The sequence below is a fragment of the Polyergus mexicanus genome, unplaced genomic scaffold, assembly GCF_030449975.1.
Source record: "Polyergus mexicanus isolate NDT 795.1 unplaced genomic scaffold, iyPolMexi1.0 SCAF_19, whole genome shotgun sequence".
NCBI classification, from domain to species: domain Eukaryota; kingdom Metazoa; phylum Arthropoda; class Insecta; order Hymenoptera; family Formicidae; genus Polyergus; species Polyergus mexicanus.
The window spans coordinates 147395-164870 of NW_027223339.1; the positions used below are offsets into that span (position 1 = coordinate 147395).

Genomic DNA, 17476 nt, shown 5'->3' on the forward strand with positions numbered 1-17476 from the left:
AAGCAGTGGTATCAACGCAGAGTACTTCGCGAGGGAAGACAATAAACTGGTGGATAATCTGGTCTCGCTGTCGCAGGCCGCCGCGAAATGCTTAGAGCCTTCGCACAATCCGGCCAATCACGTAGGGTGCTGCTGCGATCAGAGCTGAAGGCCGTCGCGGCCTGTTAAAATGACCGCGCGTCTACACTCGCTGAGGCATCAGGAGAAGAAATCAGCCGGCAACAACCACAGACAGCATCACCAGCATCAACAGGCCGTGCATCAGAGTCCGAGCCCGGCCCCGAGCCCCAGTCCCAGTCTCAGCCCGAGCCCGAAACACTCGGACGGACGAAGAGTGAGTAAATATAGCATAATTTTTAGAAACAAACGCGAGCAATTTTTCGATTCGAAAAAATTGTTGCGTGTCTTGTGCGATTAAAAAATAGATTTTTATCATTAAGAATTATTTTACGCGCTTATATACTATGAAACTTATGTAGAGGGTTTTAATATCAACGATGTATTATAAACTTTCTCAAAAATATACGAAAATATTTGAAAATGAAATTTAGAATAGAAACATATATATATATATATATATATATATATATATATATATATATATATATATATACTTGTCATGAAATTATTATCTCTATATTCGCGTGCTTATGTATATTATATATATATATATATATATATATATATATATATATATATATATATATAATATACATAAGCACGCGAATATAGAGATAATAATTTCATGACAAGTTTTAAGAATACTTGATTAGTCGTATGAGGATGCGATCTCATCCGTTACATCTCTTATGGCGCATGATCGCGCAAGTCCACAGATTGCGATTCATTCTACTTTGCAATCCTCCTGCGCGCTTAATTTCCGATCGTAAAGGTGGGTATACACTTGACGAACGAACAGCGAATGCGAATGTTCGTTGTTATCATTTAGCAGATATATACGCCAAAGCGAATGCGAACAGAACGTTCGATTCGCATTCGGCTCGATTCCCTCATCAGGCGGTACATCAAAGACAATTCGTGCGAGAAAAACGTTCAAGACGTTTCACAAGACGTTCGCACTCGCTGTTCGTTCGCTGAGTATATACCCACCTTTAGACCGCTGGCGCGGACGCGAACCCGATACCAAACACGTGCCTCGTTTGCAACTTATTATTCTATATCTATGTGAAAACTCGCTCATTAATCAGAGTTAAATATATTTTAATATATTTTTGTGACGAAGTCATTTGTGTGAAACGTGTAATCATTTTAGTACATTAATTAAAAGTTCGTTTAAATCATTAATTTTGTACTTTGTAAATATACTATGTTCTTTCTCGTATATTTTGTATATATTGTTATAGATATATATAAATTAATATTAGTATATTAAAAATTTATGTTTATATTAAATACCATATACTATACTATACGAATTGAAAGTCATTATTCCAGGATACTAGACCAACTATTTATATACGATGTTAATTATAGATTTGCATATACACACATTTTGTACATTATTGTGAATGTAATAAAAAATACTGGTAACGTTGAGATCTTGCCATCCCATATAATCGTAACGAATGGCGGCTCTTAACGTGGCTCTAGAAAAAGTTGGCGACTTAATGCATAAAAAAAGAGTCACGAGCTAGGCGTTACTTGCGCCCGCGGTACTTTCTTTCCTCTTTCTCTCTCTCTAATCGTCGCGAATTGGGTCAGTCTCGCAACGCGGCGGAATTCGCGAGATTCCGGAATTCGAAGTTGCGACCTTCGCTCGTTTCCGGATCATAAAAAAATATAACCGCTCAAAGGGATAAAAAAAATATCGCTCACCACGTGGACTTGCCGTTAAAATCGCGCGGAAAAGCAGAATAAAAAGTAATTCTAATAGACGCACATATAGATGCTAAGAGACCACTTATAGTCGCACGCAACTGAAAGACTTTATCTTTGACACATTAAGTACGAAAAAGAGCAATTCTTGAGTGACATTGATTGAGAATGCAATAAAAAAAAAAAACTTATTTTAGAAAGTCGCATCCAAAAAATCTCTGAAAAAATTCTCTTTACCTGGAATTTTAAACAAAAAAACCTGGAAGATCAGGAAATTTATAGGGATTTTTTTTAGAAAGTTTGAATAGACACTCTGTTATTGCATTTATTCGGTAGCATATTGCGAATAATTAGCATTTTTTCCATATTTCGAGATGATTTTAAAAAGTGCTGACAATCAATCATCTTCTCGAATCTATCATTGACAAGTGAATTGCTAATAATGAAACACATTATATACGAAAGCATTTCCTTATTTCTCTTTGTCATGCGGCGACACATAGCAAATTACAAGACCGCGAACGACATGTGTACGTCGGAGCCTTCTATAATGTCAATTTGCGGTAATTGAACGCATTTACGGCTGATTATCGTACGAAACGTCCGAACGCTCGCTCTCACACGCGCGTTACCAGCATCGTAATTCAGATTATCCAATTAATTCGCCGATCGGAAAACGAAAATGTGGCTTCCTCTTACGCTTTCTTAATTTTTGTACATTTTTATATTTTTTAAACTTCTGTACTCTCTTGATAAGAGGAAATGATACAACATCATCATGCGCTATATTGGATTAAATAATAAGAATGTTATAGCAGAAAAAAAATTTAATTTTTACACGTACATATGAAATTTATTTATTTAAATGTAAAGACAGAGACAGAGAGAAAGAGAAGCGTGCGAGTGCAAAAAAAGAACTGTTCATTTCGCAAAATATATATCGCGAGTATGGCGGGAGGCGTCCGTGACCGGCAGTGCGCGCGTGCATCAAGTGCTGCCCTTTTAAGGTGATCCGCGTCGCATGAGAGTATAACTCGCTCGAGCGACGCGCGACGCGTCTCCTATTAGGAAAGTTTCCTTAGCTGTGACGAAGGGCGGTAACTTTGCGCACTCGTCTTTATTAGCGGAATGGATTTACGGCGGGAAATATGCGCGCCACCTGAAATATCGCCCTGCCTTAATAGCACGGAAATTTAAGTTAATAAAAGAGAAGCACAAAAGAAAGGAGTATACAGTAATCGATAAATTCGATAAACATGTATTACACGGTCCACCTCTCGAAAATCGCAAAAGATTTATAAGATCTAAATATTAAAAATATAAGAATATAGAATAAAAAAAATATAAAAAATTTTACCAACAGTTTAAAATCGTACAATTGAACTATATTTAAAAATATTAATTGGAGTTTAGTAAATGAGCAAAATATGTGTACGAATTTCTCACGCTTAATCAGCGTCCTTTCTCTATCTTCTTCAAGTGCCAAGTAAGAAATTCGTAATCCTTATCGCGTCTATGTCGGATTATCGTCGCTGAGGGATCGAAGCGATAAATGAGGGAATTTCTGGACGCATTGAGAGCGGAGAAATCTCGTGGGATTTCGAAATGGTAGATGAAGGAGAAATAGGAGGGGCAGATACGACGGACGTGACGGTCGTTGCTGTCGTCGTTGGTGTAATTGACGGCTCTTAACGGATCGTCGTTATGCCCGGTTTAATTACCTGTCGCTCGTTGCCCGCGCATTTTATTCGATTTATCATAAGCGAAACGAAGGCATATCTCGTTCTCGGCAATTCACATGCCAGATGACAATTGGGATGAGCGAATATTATGGTACGTGTATACAACGTCATCTTTCCAAATTTTAATCAAATCAAAACAATAATTAAATCGAATTCTTCTTTGTCTTTTAGCAAATAAAAATATAATTAAAAACAAAATATAACAATAAATAATAAAACAAAATAGTTAACTTTTTAATTACGAGTAAGTGTCAGTTTCCGACATTTTCCTGATTGGTACAAATTCTTAAATGTGACATTTAAAAGAAGAGATTTAGACATTTAAATATATAATAAAGCTTCCTAGACAGCCGTAAAAATAATTTAATAAATCTGTATATTTTAATTGAAGAAGTTAAAGTTTCTGCGGATTGTAGCTCTAATATATACATACAAGAAAGGTGACCGTGACCGAGTAAGGTCAGCCTGCTGTTAAAAAGCAACGGTCTTAAAAATTTCGGCTGTTCGTGAAGTTTACACGACGATGGTGATTCATAACGCCGTGCCGTACGTGCCAAGATGCAAAAAAAAAAAAGGCAAGTGACGAGACGCGATTTATCGCGCGTAACGCGCTAATCGACGACACCGTCAAAGTCACAGCGTTGTAACGCTGTCTTCTTTTTTTCCTACGCGTACGACTATTTTTCACATTATACTGTGAGTGTGTGAGTGAAAGAATGTCACGACGATCTTAAGTTATCTCGAGTAGGATGGATTTATCTTTCGATACCTATCGTAAAAACGCTGCAATTTTCTCGCCATAGCGAAATTTGAACATCTCTATTACGAAATTCTCTCGCAGAGCACGCGTACGAGGCCCGCACGCGAGAGCCCGCGCATCGCCGATAGACGCACATCTAATCTTCTCCCTTCTACCCGTCGTCTTTCTCCCCCTCTTCCTCTCGTACGCGCCTCTTGTAATAATAGAAGGACGCAAGTGTGCCGCGACGGTCGGCGGACACGCGCGCGCGCACACACACACGTGCGCGCACACATACGAACAGAATCGCGGCGCGCTCGTTTGTTTACCCGTCGCGGCGCTCCCGTGTGAACGCACCGTGCCAGCTTCACCTCGTTTCCCTCCAACAGTCCTTCTCCTCTTCAGCGTATCTTCGTCGCACTCGTATGTCTGCGGTCACCGGCTTGCTCTATACGTCCCGGCTGTTTGTTATCCTTCTCACATTTTCTATCTACGTCACTCTCGCACAGTAGTTGCGATCTCCCCCTCTCTAGTTGAAGTCGACTTTGTTCGTCCTTGTCACTCTATATCTCGTTCGCTATCGTTCCCATCTTTCCGCACTCTATATCTATTGCACTCTCCTTTTTCCTCTCTTTCATTCTTTTCTTTCTCATTCTTTCGTTTTTCAGATCTATATAACTCTATCTTCTCTCGTCGCTTCGTGCTATACGTATATCTACAAGTCCGATATCTTCGTCTTTTATGATATCTGTCATCTTCTTCTTATTTGAATGCGACTCTGCAAATCTGTCTCGCCTTTTACCTCGTTTTTGCAGTCTCTCTTCAGACAATTTTTTTCTAGTTCTATCGCGAATATTTAGAAGTTCTCTCTTTCGCCATTCAAAGTATATTTGTGTAGGGGGTGGGGGGGGGAGTTCGGTTTCGCCATTTTGTACGCTGTTTTTCTTTGGCGATGTTACGTGTCACTTCTTTCTTTCGGCGCAGCAATTCTTTTTTCTTTTTATTTCAATCTTTGCAAATTTATTTTCATCTCTTTTTTTCCACATATGTGTTAACACTATTTCTCTCTTTCACTCTTGCGTTATACTGTTACCAACTATCTCTCATTTTTATTTCCAAAACGGGCATTTGTCCGCCCATTTCATTTGTCACGCAGTTTTTTGCCTTTTATTTGTTTTCTCCACTTAACATAGTCATGTGATCACATGGTAAATGTAAATAGCGCAGAAAGAAAATATTCATTTCATGGATACTCAATTAATTTGTAGTATAGACGAGTTCTCTTTCACTCGACTATATGGTCTTTCAACAAATTTGGAATATCCGGGAATTCCATACTTCAACAGTCAATTGATGCATTTTTTAAGCAAAATTAACTTATGATACATGGGGACATTGCAAAAATAAATCTGTTTTTTGTGTGCACTTTTGGAACACCCGTTGTGTACGCCTTCGCGTACTGACTATGCCATCCATTTAAAGTCTAGTCCATTATATCCGGTTCTATCTTTGCTCGTCTGCGACTATCTCACATCTCTCTGTCGGAGCTTCCACAATTGTTCCCTCTCTTGCATCCGCCTCCGAGTCATCGTGAAACGACATCGGCATTTGGTCAACAAGTCGAAAGCCACGAAAAAATGAAGGATTTGTCGGAACGTAGAGATGTTCGCAATGAACTGTATTACGAGAGAAATCGCGTACTCTCTATAACTGGGAAAATTTTGATATTCTAAATTTGACGGACGAAACGTGAAATATCATTGGCTACAGTAATTCTCGAAAGTTTCTGTGGAATAAAAAAAAAAAAGTAAAAAAATACTAAAGGAATTCTGCAAGGACGGAAATATCTATTATAAAGGAAAATCGAGAAGCTAGTCTTGTCCAACTTGGGATTCTGTCCAAATATAAGCCTAACTCGATCTATTCTCAATTTGAATCAGATGATCTGGATTAGGCATGGATTTAATTTAGACAAAGAGGAAGGGAAATCTATTTCTCTATTTTAAAATATATCAATTGGGGGAATAACAATTGCGTATTTCAGAACGCGAATGTAACTGTTATATTTAAATAGAAAAAGAGAGAGACTTATTGACACTTGCGTATAAAAGATTTGTTTGCGCATCTTTCAGGCTAACAAACCACTAATGGAAAAACGACGGCGAGCAAGGATTAACCAATCCTTAGCGGCGCTGAAGGCGCTCATTCTCGACAGCGCCCGCCTGGAGAACACCAAGCATAGCAAGCTCGAAAAAGCCGATATTTTGGAGCTTACGGTCAGGCATTTGCAGCGACAGAGATCGCTTGCTCAGCCCGGCCTGTCCAGGTACAAGGCAGGATATCAGGACTGTTCAAGAGAGGTGAGAACACATCATCATTTAGAAATGCAGTATTTTTTATAATTAGTATTTTTGATGACCTTATCATATAAACATTACTTATATTTAATAAGTATAAATTCTACATTTTTTACGGAGATTGCGCAAACAATCGTTAAAATGTTACTTTAAAAACATAATTTTCGTAATGTGTGGAGAGCTAACCGTTTTTCAAAAATTCTCGAAAATGGCGATCAATATCTTCGAGAACAAGGTGAGAACTATTGTACAATAAGATGATTCGGATACGGAAAAAATATGCCACTTTTGCGTTTTCATCATTATATTCGATACGTTTCGCTAGTAAAGTGCCACGAAAAAAAAAGAACGAGTGAAGAGGGGAGAAAGAAAGTGGTGGAAAAAAAGTGGAATTCCAGCGCGTCCGGGGAGCGTGTAATCGGAGAACTCGGCGAAACTGGTTCGCGTTACACGGTGAAAAGAGGGATGGAGAAAAGAGATGCGTTCTATCCGGTGGAGGAAGGATCTACCGAAACCACCTCACCTCTGTCCTCCTTCCCTTTATCCCTCTTCCTTCAGATGACGAGAGATATCTAACGTATCGGGTTGTCGTCGGAGAGTCTCGGGTGACTTCGCGAAACTCACCCACCGCATCGTCGTTAAGAGATGTCCAGACGCGAAGCGAGAGGAAACTCGTTGAATGCGGACACCCTGTAAACGCCGTCACGCTGAATTTGCCGGATAAGCTCGAGGTCAGATCTGATCGCGCTCGCGATCGGAGAAAAGACATGTTAGTTTTTGCTTCTGCGCGTAAAAGATTTAGCACGGAGTGATCAGAATTTTGGCAAAAATGCAATTGATCTTTCTGCATGTATAGTAAACGATATATATTGAATGTGAGACAAACAAAAATCAAGAAAATGCTCTAATTAATAATAAAATTTTAATTGTATAAGGATATTATAAAATGTAATGTAGCTAAAGAGAAAGTGTATACAATTTTTTAAAAAGAGCTATTGTTTTATATATTTATAAAAAAAAAACTAATTTATTAATTCATTAGAAGATTGTTAGCTATTCTTCTATTCATATAGTTAACACTTTATGTTTTTACATTCAAATATATCTTTTGTACATTTAATTATGTAGTTACACCACCGCGACAATTCAATTCACGGGTATTCTTGCTGTTTCCAGACAGTTTCGCTACTTACAAGGAATTTTTTTTCCCCCGAGCACTCGCATGTCCTCGTCGACGATACGCGACGCGATACGCCGGCCGTGGCGCCAGGCATTTCCCGTCATACATATATCTTCATCGACGCGGCGTGCCGCGAAACTCGCGTCGACGATTGTCGGCTCGCTCGCTTCGACAAAGCGCGCTTGTCACGGCATAAAGCACGATCGCGCGCGCACGCTACACCTTTGGCGCCTTATCGGAACATTCACCGATAAAGTCGCTTGATTTCCCGACGCTCTACAATACCGCCGCTTGAAAGATGTGGCCGCAAAGCTCGCGGTTCGATTTCGTGTCGTGACAGAAATAAGTGTATGTACGCATCGTAGAAAAATAAAGAAATAACATATATAATGGAAAAAAATTATTTTATTTCTATTATTGTATAAATATATAGAATAATATATTAGAGTTGATTGTTGTTAGAGAATTCTCAAATTACGATACACATTTATTAGAGATAAATTATTCAGCAAATATTTGATATTTTGCAATCTTGTATTAAAATTTGAGAAAGCTATTAATTATTAATACATACATTTTATTTATTTCAATGCGCTTAATATTATTTTATTACATATATGTGTATGTGCATGTGCATATATATACGAGGGCTAACTGAAAAGTTTTGACCCTTCCCCTTACTATGCGTAACTGAGCAACCGTCGAGGCCAAGGTCTTCCAAATGCATATACGGGTGTAATCATTAAATTCTCACGGTTTATAATTCGATATGGGCCTTACGGTGGTGCGAACAGATATATCTTCAATCATATATCAAATATGATAAGAATACTGCGTCCAGCCTAAAAGACGTTTGATTAAGATATTATTGAAATGAATTTCATGAAATATATGGAGATAACGAGAGTAGAGCAACAGTTCCAAAAACTTTTCCAAACATGCAATTGCGGATTTTACAATATCTTGCAAGATTGCAGTAACATTAAAATAATGTCCGCCGAAATAAAATCGAAATTTTTGAAGTATGTTGGTGAAGAATCTATATCGTTAAATATGTGTGAAACTCAAAGGATTATAATATGTCAAAAATTATGCCTATTTTTTATCGTGCTTCCTTAATTTTATCGAAACATTTTTTCGTTTCTTATGAATGCATAAAAATGAGTTCTCGCATCAAATTAACTGAATTAACATGAAGAAATATATATATTGTATTTCTCGCCTTTTTAATTTCTTTATTAAAAATTTTAATTTATTCTAATGTTTAATAATCTTTCTAATGTTCTATAATCTTAATGTGAAAAAGAATTCTTGAATATGTATGTGTATGTATTCGAGAAAAAACAAAATATATGCAAAATACATAGTATAACAGAACAACATTGAAATATTTGGTAAGCTTATAGGGGAAAAAAAAAAAAAAAAAAAAAAAAAAAAAAAAAAAACTGCAAAACTCTTGTTTAGGATAGTGAATAGGTGATTAGAGAAGTCTGATTTGTGTTAAAGAATTTTGAAATCTACAAATTAAATACTCTTATATGGGAAATGGATTCAAATTAAAAAACAATATTTAACATTTAATATTCACTTTTTACATATTGCTTTGCGAAATAATGAAAATAAATAATATTTATTTTTAGAATATATTTATTTCGTTGGTCATTTTTTGGATATAAGTAATTGTAACTTTTTACATAAAATTTCAAGAGACATATATGTGTGCGCGTGTGTGTGTAAGACTTGCAATTTATTGTATATATAAAATTTGTCTCGGGTGTTGTGAGAGGATCAAATTTTGCAATACTCTTTGTTTGGGGAGGGGGGTTGGGGAGAGCGGTAGTAGAAAGCGTGCCAGAAATTTCGGACGACGAGACGAGCGCTGCCGGGCGGGTTAAATCACGGTACGGGTGATATACGAGGCGCAGCGTGTGCGGGCAAGGCAGACAGGAAGGAAGGAAGGAAGGAAGGAAGAAATGTACCCACGGGACAAACTTTACGGCCTTATAAAACTGGCGGTCGACCGCGGCGACACACGTCCCGCAGGCCGTGCATGCCTGCAGTTTCGTTCCCGCTCTCCTTCCGTGATCTCGTTCACCTCCGCCGAAAATATGTGTCCTTACTCTCTCAAAGCCTGGCGCCTCCGCGAACGTGATGTATATTAAGTATACTCCGTATGTTCTAGAGCTACCGTCCTCCGTTTTTTCACTCAATGTCAGAAAATGGCAATGATCGCTTCGAAAATATTACGGATGTAAAAATTAATAGGTTCTGAAGAAAAGTCTGACGATAAACTGCAAATCACTGTTATTTTAAAACAAATCTTACTTCATAACGGAATTTTATATATACGTTTAATTATATTAATGTATATTTAATTTATTATATTAATATATATTTTATTATATATATATATGTATGTGTGTGTGTACACGTACAATACTTGTTTTCTTGATACTTGGAATAATTTATAATCTGTTCTTTTTTTATTTTTCAACGATGTATTTAAATATGTGATTATATAGAAAATACAAATTCCGTTTCTCCTAATCCCCATACACACGTGATTCACTCTCACGCACATGAATCTATCCGATATCTATCCTTTCAATGGCGTCCAAGTCGCCTCCTATACTATATCCTTTCAAGCGTTTCGTATCGCGGCGTATTGCTTTACTCTCTCTCGTACGCTCTTGGAGTTGCCCGCAAAATTATTGTCCACCAGTAGCGGTGGCGATAATTTCACCAGCTAGCGATGCGCGCGCTCGATACACCGACGTGTGAATTATAGCATGCGATACTCTACGCGATTAGAGATCAATCGCGCCGCATCCGCTTGAATCGCTGCCGCCGCTTCCACTCGTAATTCGGCCTTCTTCCGATCACTATCCTGTCGCAGCAATCGCGCGCTTCACTGATTTTTTAAAATTTGTCATTTTTTTTTCTTTTTGTTTACATTATTAAGTATATAATAATTTGTATAGATAAGTATATAATAATTGCTTCAAATCAACAAAGTATCGCTAACATTTGATAGCACTTTAGGAATCATTGAAGCGCAAGCGTCGCGAATTGATGCGAATAAATAAATATTTATTAATACACGATGGACATTTTTAATAAATTAAATAAGTCAAAGTATAGAGTGTTTTTTTATTTCGTGTAGTTATTCCCGAGCGTTTTAAGTAGCTATAAGTCGGAACTTGAAGCCGTCATATTTTTTCATAAAAACATCTGATAAAAAATAATAATAATTTTGTATAGGGGTTTCCATTAAACATTTTTAAGTTAACCCCCGCCCCACCCACGCAACCGGTGTTTGAAAATCAGTTTTCATTCATGTTTGAAGGTCCATCAAACCCATCAGACCTATATAATTCAAGATCTAAATCTTTAAATTCGATGGAATAGTTCCCGAGATATCGAGCTGTTAAGAGTTATGTGAACTACCCTCTGCGCGCGTGTGTGTGTACATATAATTTGTTTAATTATCTCCGAATACCAAAACCACATAAAGCATTATTATAAAATCTGCGCAGATTGAACGTTAATCAGCAAAGCATTCTAAGTGCGGGTTAATTAGCGATTCGCGGCGATAACATGCGGCCGCGTAAAAGTTAGCAGTTGCGTCGTCGGAACGCCACCCGACCAAAACGAGTTTAAAGAGCATTTTATCGCACAGGTCGTTATCGCCGGCACGAAATAAATTATGGGCCACCGGTCGCAGCCAGAGAGAGAGAGAGAGAGAGAGAGTGTGTATATATCGGGTAACAAATAATCATGCGGTGCTGTTATATATGTATTCGACCGAATCGTGGATTAAAGAGCGAAATATTCAATTACGACCTAGCGGTCGATAATAACTGACATACCGCAACCCGCGGTCGCGACAGCGGAATTTCTATCGCAACGCAATATACATATTTTTCCGGCGTTATGATTCGGATATATTGTGTATTTACATTGCTGGCGCTACACACGTTTGCGAAAATTATTTCTATCTTTACGGAATTATAATTTTTTATATGTATATATTGTACAAGCATTGTGTGCGTTTGACTATTATGAGAAGTTAAATTCTTCGAAACAATGCAAGTCTTTGATGCATGTCACTGCTAATATTTCTTTCTACACAAAATTTTCAAGACATATATCTATATAGATACGTGTTAAGTACGTGTTAAATGATTTATTCACTTTTGCCTCTTTTTCTCCCCTTTTTTTTCTTTTTGCGCACCTGACTATTTATTTACGAGATTTGTACATATTTATTTACGAGATTTATTATACAACATATTCTATAAAAATTAGTGGTATAACTGAAATAATAATTTTATTTAGTCGAAAATGTAAAATAAAATTTTGTTTCCGAGAAAATTAATCTTAAAATTTGAAGAATTAATATTGTAATATAGAGAGAGCTCATTTTTAATCTTGAATTATTTATAATAATATTGTGTTCTATTTTTATCTTGACAACGATCGTTTATATATAAATATAAAAATACAATATTCCATTTTTTTAGTAAAACAATTTAAAATAATTTAAGTTTACACTGAAGAAGAGAGGGAATCATATTTTAATAATCACTGTTGAAATAAATTTGAGATTATGTAAACCGAAAAAAACCGTAGCGTGTTATCAATTTTTCAAACCAATTTTGTCGAAAACAAAATTTTGTACGAGAAAACATTTATTCCACATTTTTACATAAAATCAATATCTTTTCGATTGTATCATCAGTTGCAAGACATCCTATATTTGCGCGCCAAAAGCCAATGTTTACATCGCTGGTTTGTCATTTTTTCAGGTGAGCCGCTATCTCGATGCGCCGGACATCATTACGGGTAACACGACGCCGATGGATCCGGCCGTGAAGCAGCGGCTGCTGCGCCACTTGGACAGCTGCGTGTCGGAGCTGGACCTGGATCTGGGATCACGACCCGATAGTGGTCTGGGTAGTAGTCCGGGTAGCGTGACAGACCGTGTGGTGGGAGCGACGAGTCCGAGCCCAATGGATCATCATGTGCCGGTCGGACCGCACTGCAGCGGTGCCGCGCTCACGCCGGCCAGTCTGATCAAGTCCGAAATTCCGGATATGGTCGAGGCTACTCGACCCGACAGCAGCACCACCGCCGGCGATGAAAACAACAATAGCAGTCGACCGACATCCGCTTTCAGTCAGGTGAATCCGGCGACATTGGACCCGCACCATCCGCATCATCCCTCTGGTATACCGGTCGATCAGGCCTCTACGTCACAGCAGAATCCCAACAACATGCTCTCCGTGGTACAGGTTATACCTTCCCGATTGCCGGATGGTCAAGTGGTCTTCTTGTTGCCAAGCCACTACGTACAACTGGCGGCGGCAGCCGCGGCGAACGGTATCAGCATTGGGCCGAATCCACCCACGGCGATCTGGGCAGCGACCAACATGTCGTTGCTCAAGGCCACCGACAAATTGGCGAAACGACCGCACGATGACATCGGCCAAGAGTGGCAGGATCCCACTGGCGGTCTCAAACCCAGTAAGAGCCCAAGGATGGAACAGCCGGAGCAGCCGCTCGACTTCACCACCACGTCAAAGAAAATGAAGATTGCCAGCTCGAGAAGCTCGTCCGCGCACTCGGGCATCGTCGATCACCATCATCATGTACGGCAACAGCCGGTTTCGACCCGTTTGCCAACCGAACCTGCCGGCGGTCCCATCGTTCACGAGGACAGACCTAATCACGCGGACAATGAGGTCGCCGTTGACATACCGTCCCCGTCGCCCGTCGGTCAGCAACCCGTCAAGGATGAAGAAGGCATGTGGAGGCCATGGTAAAGGGCTGCCCATATAACAGCCCTCTGTCTTTGTAAATAGAAATATATCTTGTGGGACAGAATACGCGCGAAACCGGAAGTCGTAGCGGTGCGCGACTGCGTCGTCTATTGCGGAAATCTTCCTTGGTTAGGGTAAGATCGTGTGTGTGTGTGTGTGTGTGTGTGTGTGTGTGTGTGTTCTCTCTCTCTCTCTCTCTCTCTCTCTGGCGTAAAAAATTACAGGAATAGAATTGCCGCAAATTGAATAGCTTAGATATTTTATTTACTACGAACACACACACACAAACACATAAATAATACAAATATTCATTTTGAATTCAAGAATAGAACTCTAGACGAAAATGTGTGTATATTGCGAGAAAGAGCTCCTTCGATTAAGATATAATATTATTCTTAAACGAAAGTAGAAATTATTATCGCGAGTATTTCTGTATGTTATTGACTGAAATTAGTAATGACACAATTTTACGGTAATGCAATCCGCCGAAATTATGCAATCGTCATGAAATATTTTCATGAATACAGGAAATTAATACGTTAAAAATATAACGAAATATGGAGAAGTTGAATGCTAATTGGCAGAAATAAAAATTATATACAGGGTGTTTTTAAAATGACTATTTATTTGACGAAATAATAATAAGAATTATAGAAAACATCTTTTTAATATATGAATATATATTGTGTACACACACACACACATACACACACGCTATATATATACACAATGTCTCTTTAGATTTAAAAATGATCAACTATTTCATGGAACACACACAAGCAATTGAATTTTTATAAATCCATGATTTTATATAACAATGGATGTATCGTTATACCTGTATGACAAATTTTAAGAAATCTATAATTTCGTCAAAATAGATGGTTACTTTAGGAATATTTATCTTTTCACGTACCTTTGCAAGGTATTTATGAATTTATATATATCGAGAGAGAGAGAGAATATGTGTGGATGTTTTCTCCACCACATAATACACACACACACACACACACACACACACACACACACACACACACACACACATTATTCCATCAATCTGTAGTTTCGTTTTCGAGGCGGAAAAACATTGCGACTAACTTTTTTTCATCGTCACTACTTGTTCATGTAGAAACGAGTACACGGAAAAGGCGTATGCGCATTCTCGCTTAATAACGTCGCGCTCTCGCGTACGTGACGTCAATGGTATGCGCGTCGTTTCTTGCGACAGCGTTAATGAAGCCTTTAATTTGCATCATGCTTAAAAGTGCCGCAACCGCTAAAATCGCTGCAATGCCGTTCGAATAATGCGTTCGACGCGTCCGTTTTGTATTGCGAGATTTTCACGACGACGATGACGTCATCTGAGTGACGACAGCAACGAGAGTCATAACACAGAACAACTTAAAAAATAAAATACACTGTATATCTCTTTTTAAAGGCTACATAGAAAAGCATTCAGAAAGATAAGACGAAAACGTATTAATTTCCGTTCGACTATTCTAGTTTCATTAAATAGAGCTTTCCAAATTTTAAATAGAGTTTTAGCTAAATACGGAAATTCGTTATTCATTTTATTTCAATTTGTATTTACGTATTTTTTTTTTTTTTTTTTTTTTTTTTTTTTTTTTTTTTTTTTTTTATAATTAATTCGGATTACTTTTTACTTCTCTGTCGAAAAATTGACACGAAAGAAGCTAGAACGGAAATGACTCGCAGCTAGATGCGAATCTGAACTCATACAGCACATAATAATGCAACAACATTTCAATGTTGCTATAATGTTGTTGTATTCTGTGCTGTATGGAGAAAAATGCCAAAGCAACATATATGTGCGAGACAGAATTGTAAGATATATAGATGCCTAACGAAAATTTCTGCAATTTTCCTCGCAAGAAAATAATGAGGGAGCGGCCTCAGTTTCCCTCAACGGAGGCGATTGATCCCGTGACTGCGCCGTTATGCGAACGACAAAGAAAATAATTTTGACGTAGTTGCGCATTACAAAATAATTGTATGTATGTAAATGACAAAATAATTAATTTACGATTCAGGGAAGAAAATGAAAGAAAGGGCAGTAAGCGTGCAAGAGAAAGAGTGCATGCATCTTAGTCCGTCATTCGTGTACATAGCCTCTCGATAATTATTGCTCTATTTGCGAAATATAGATTTATTTTGATGTTATCTAGGTGTATATGGCGAGAGAAAGAAAGAAATAAGTATGTATGTGAAGGCGCGATTAATGATCGCGGTTCAACGTAGCGAAGAATCACCACCTAATTTACGTCTGTAATTGCTAAATATCCTGGAATTCGAATTCCTTATTCAATGTACTTAGACGAGCAGTCAATATAGATATATATATTGAACTGTACACCAGGCTGTGTTTTATTTACTCTGCCTGCTAATTAAAAACGAGGATCAACATCGATGATTCTCTCCAAGAGATTTGCGAGTTCCATCTTTCTCTAAAATACATGTAAGAACTTTGCCTCTTTATTGAGCAGCAAAATAAAGGATTGTTTTTGTCCTCTTTTTCCTCAAAAATCAATTTTGATATCATTCAAATAAATTTTAATATTATAAAAGTGAACATGTATGTGGATAATAGTTAATGAACATTTCAGGTAAGTAGTATACAGGATATTTCATATAAAATGTTACAAGGAATTCCTTTCAAAACTTGACGTTGTACAAAAAGTGTTTCAAAATTTATAGAATTTTGAGAGAGAGAGAGAGAGAGAGAGAAAAGTTAATAATCTCTTGTTTTGTAACAAATCATTTTTCAAAAAGTTGAGTAATTAACGAAATATTTTATACTTTAATTTATGATATAATTTTACATAAACTATGAAATATCTCTTAAAATATTTTTTTTTCGTTTATTTTACCGCAATACTTTTAAGCATAAAATAATGAAAATAAAGAACCAATTGGTGTAAAAAAAAATGCATAGACGTTTTTAAGAAAAAATGTGAATTTTCAATTAACAGCTGTAGGATAAAATGGTGTAATATGCCTTGGCAGAGAAAATGTCTCACTCAGACACATAATAAACTTATCAATAAGTATTATTGAAATGAGAGTCGATAAATGGTAGTACATGATTAACAAGGAAATCGCACAGAACTGCTGCGACATTAAAAAGAAATTACAAAATTGATAATTATGAAGGGAAAAAAGTAAAATTTGTTGGGATAAGTATTTTTAATCATTTTCATGTCATATATATATGGAATCAATCTTCATTATATATATATCAAGATTATCAACTTTTTTCTCTCTCAAAATATCTCTAAATCTGAAACATTTTTTGTATGACGTCAATATATATATAGCGCCGCGGCACTTTTTCTTCTCCGCAAGAAGGGGCACGGCAATACTCTGCATTATTAATATTTCTAACCCGCGGCGAGAGATTCGCACGTGAAATTTGTGCGGTATACGCGCACAGGTTATATAAACTTTTTTCAACCCTAAGTTACAATTTTTTCAACCTTAAGCAGCTGGAATCAATTTCAGTTTTTCTATTTCATATATATAGCTGTCATACATTGATATTTTTTGTTTGTGTACATTACCTCCTATGTAACTTTTTCGAAAGGTTTACCGAAGTTTTAATAAAAATTCTAATTTTTTTAACAAATATATCTGTTTTATTTGTGACATTATATTTATAGTGTTTTATATTTAAATATCGCATTTTCATTGCGCGTTCTTTTTTTAGAGAAAAATAAAACGCATTTCCATCTTTGAGAACGCGAAATATCAAATACAGTTTTTTAGGAGGACAAATGTGCACATGC

At 37.2% G+C, this 17476-nt stretch overlaps 1 protein-coding gene across 2 annotated transcripts; it reads left to right on the forward strand.

The window, feature by feature from the left end:
• Nucleotides 1-32: 32 nt before the first annotated feature.
• Sidpn (bHLH protein similar to Deadpan) lies at nucleotides 33-15283 on the forward strand. 2 transcript variants are annotated; one of them, XM_070311195.1, is made up of 3 exons: nucleotides 33-334; nucleotides 6450-6677; nucleotides 12663-15283. In XM_070311195.1, exons 1-3 carry the CDS (start codon nucleotides 170-172, stop codon nucleotides 13677-13679), a joined length of 1410 nt encoding a protein of 469 aa, XP_070167296.1. In that variant the 5' UTR covers nucleotides 33-169; the 3' UTR covers nucleotides 13680-15283. The 2 variants fall into 2 exon arrangements, with proteins under 2 accessions (XP_070167296.1, XP_070167297.1); XM_070311196.1 differs by lacking the exon at nucleotides 6450-6677.
• Nucleotides 15284-17476: the final 2193 nt, after the last annotated feature.

Excerpts from the sequence above, each read along its gene's own strand:
- Sidpn (XM_070311195.1), top strand. The coding sequence starts at position 170 with ATGACCGCGCGTCTACACTCGCTGAGGCATCAGGAGAAGAAATCAGCC. Across the intron at positions 335-6,449 it reads AACACTCGGACGGACGAAGA|GCTAACAAACCACTAATGGA; the intron begins GTGAGTAAATAT and ends CGCATCTTTCAG. Across the intron at positions 6,678-12,662 it reads ATCAGGACTGTTCAAGAGAG|GTGAGCCGCTATCTCGATGC; the intron begins GTGAGAACACAT and ends TCATTTTTTCAG.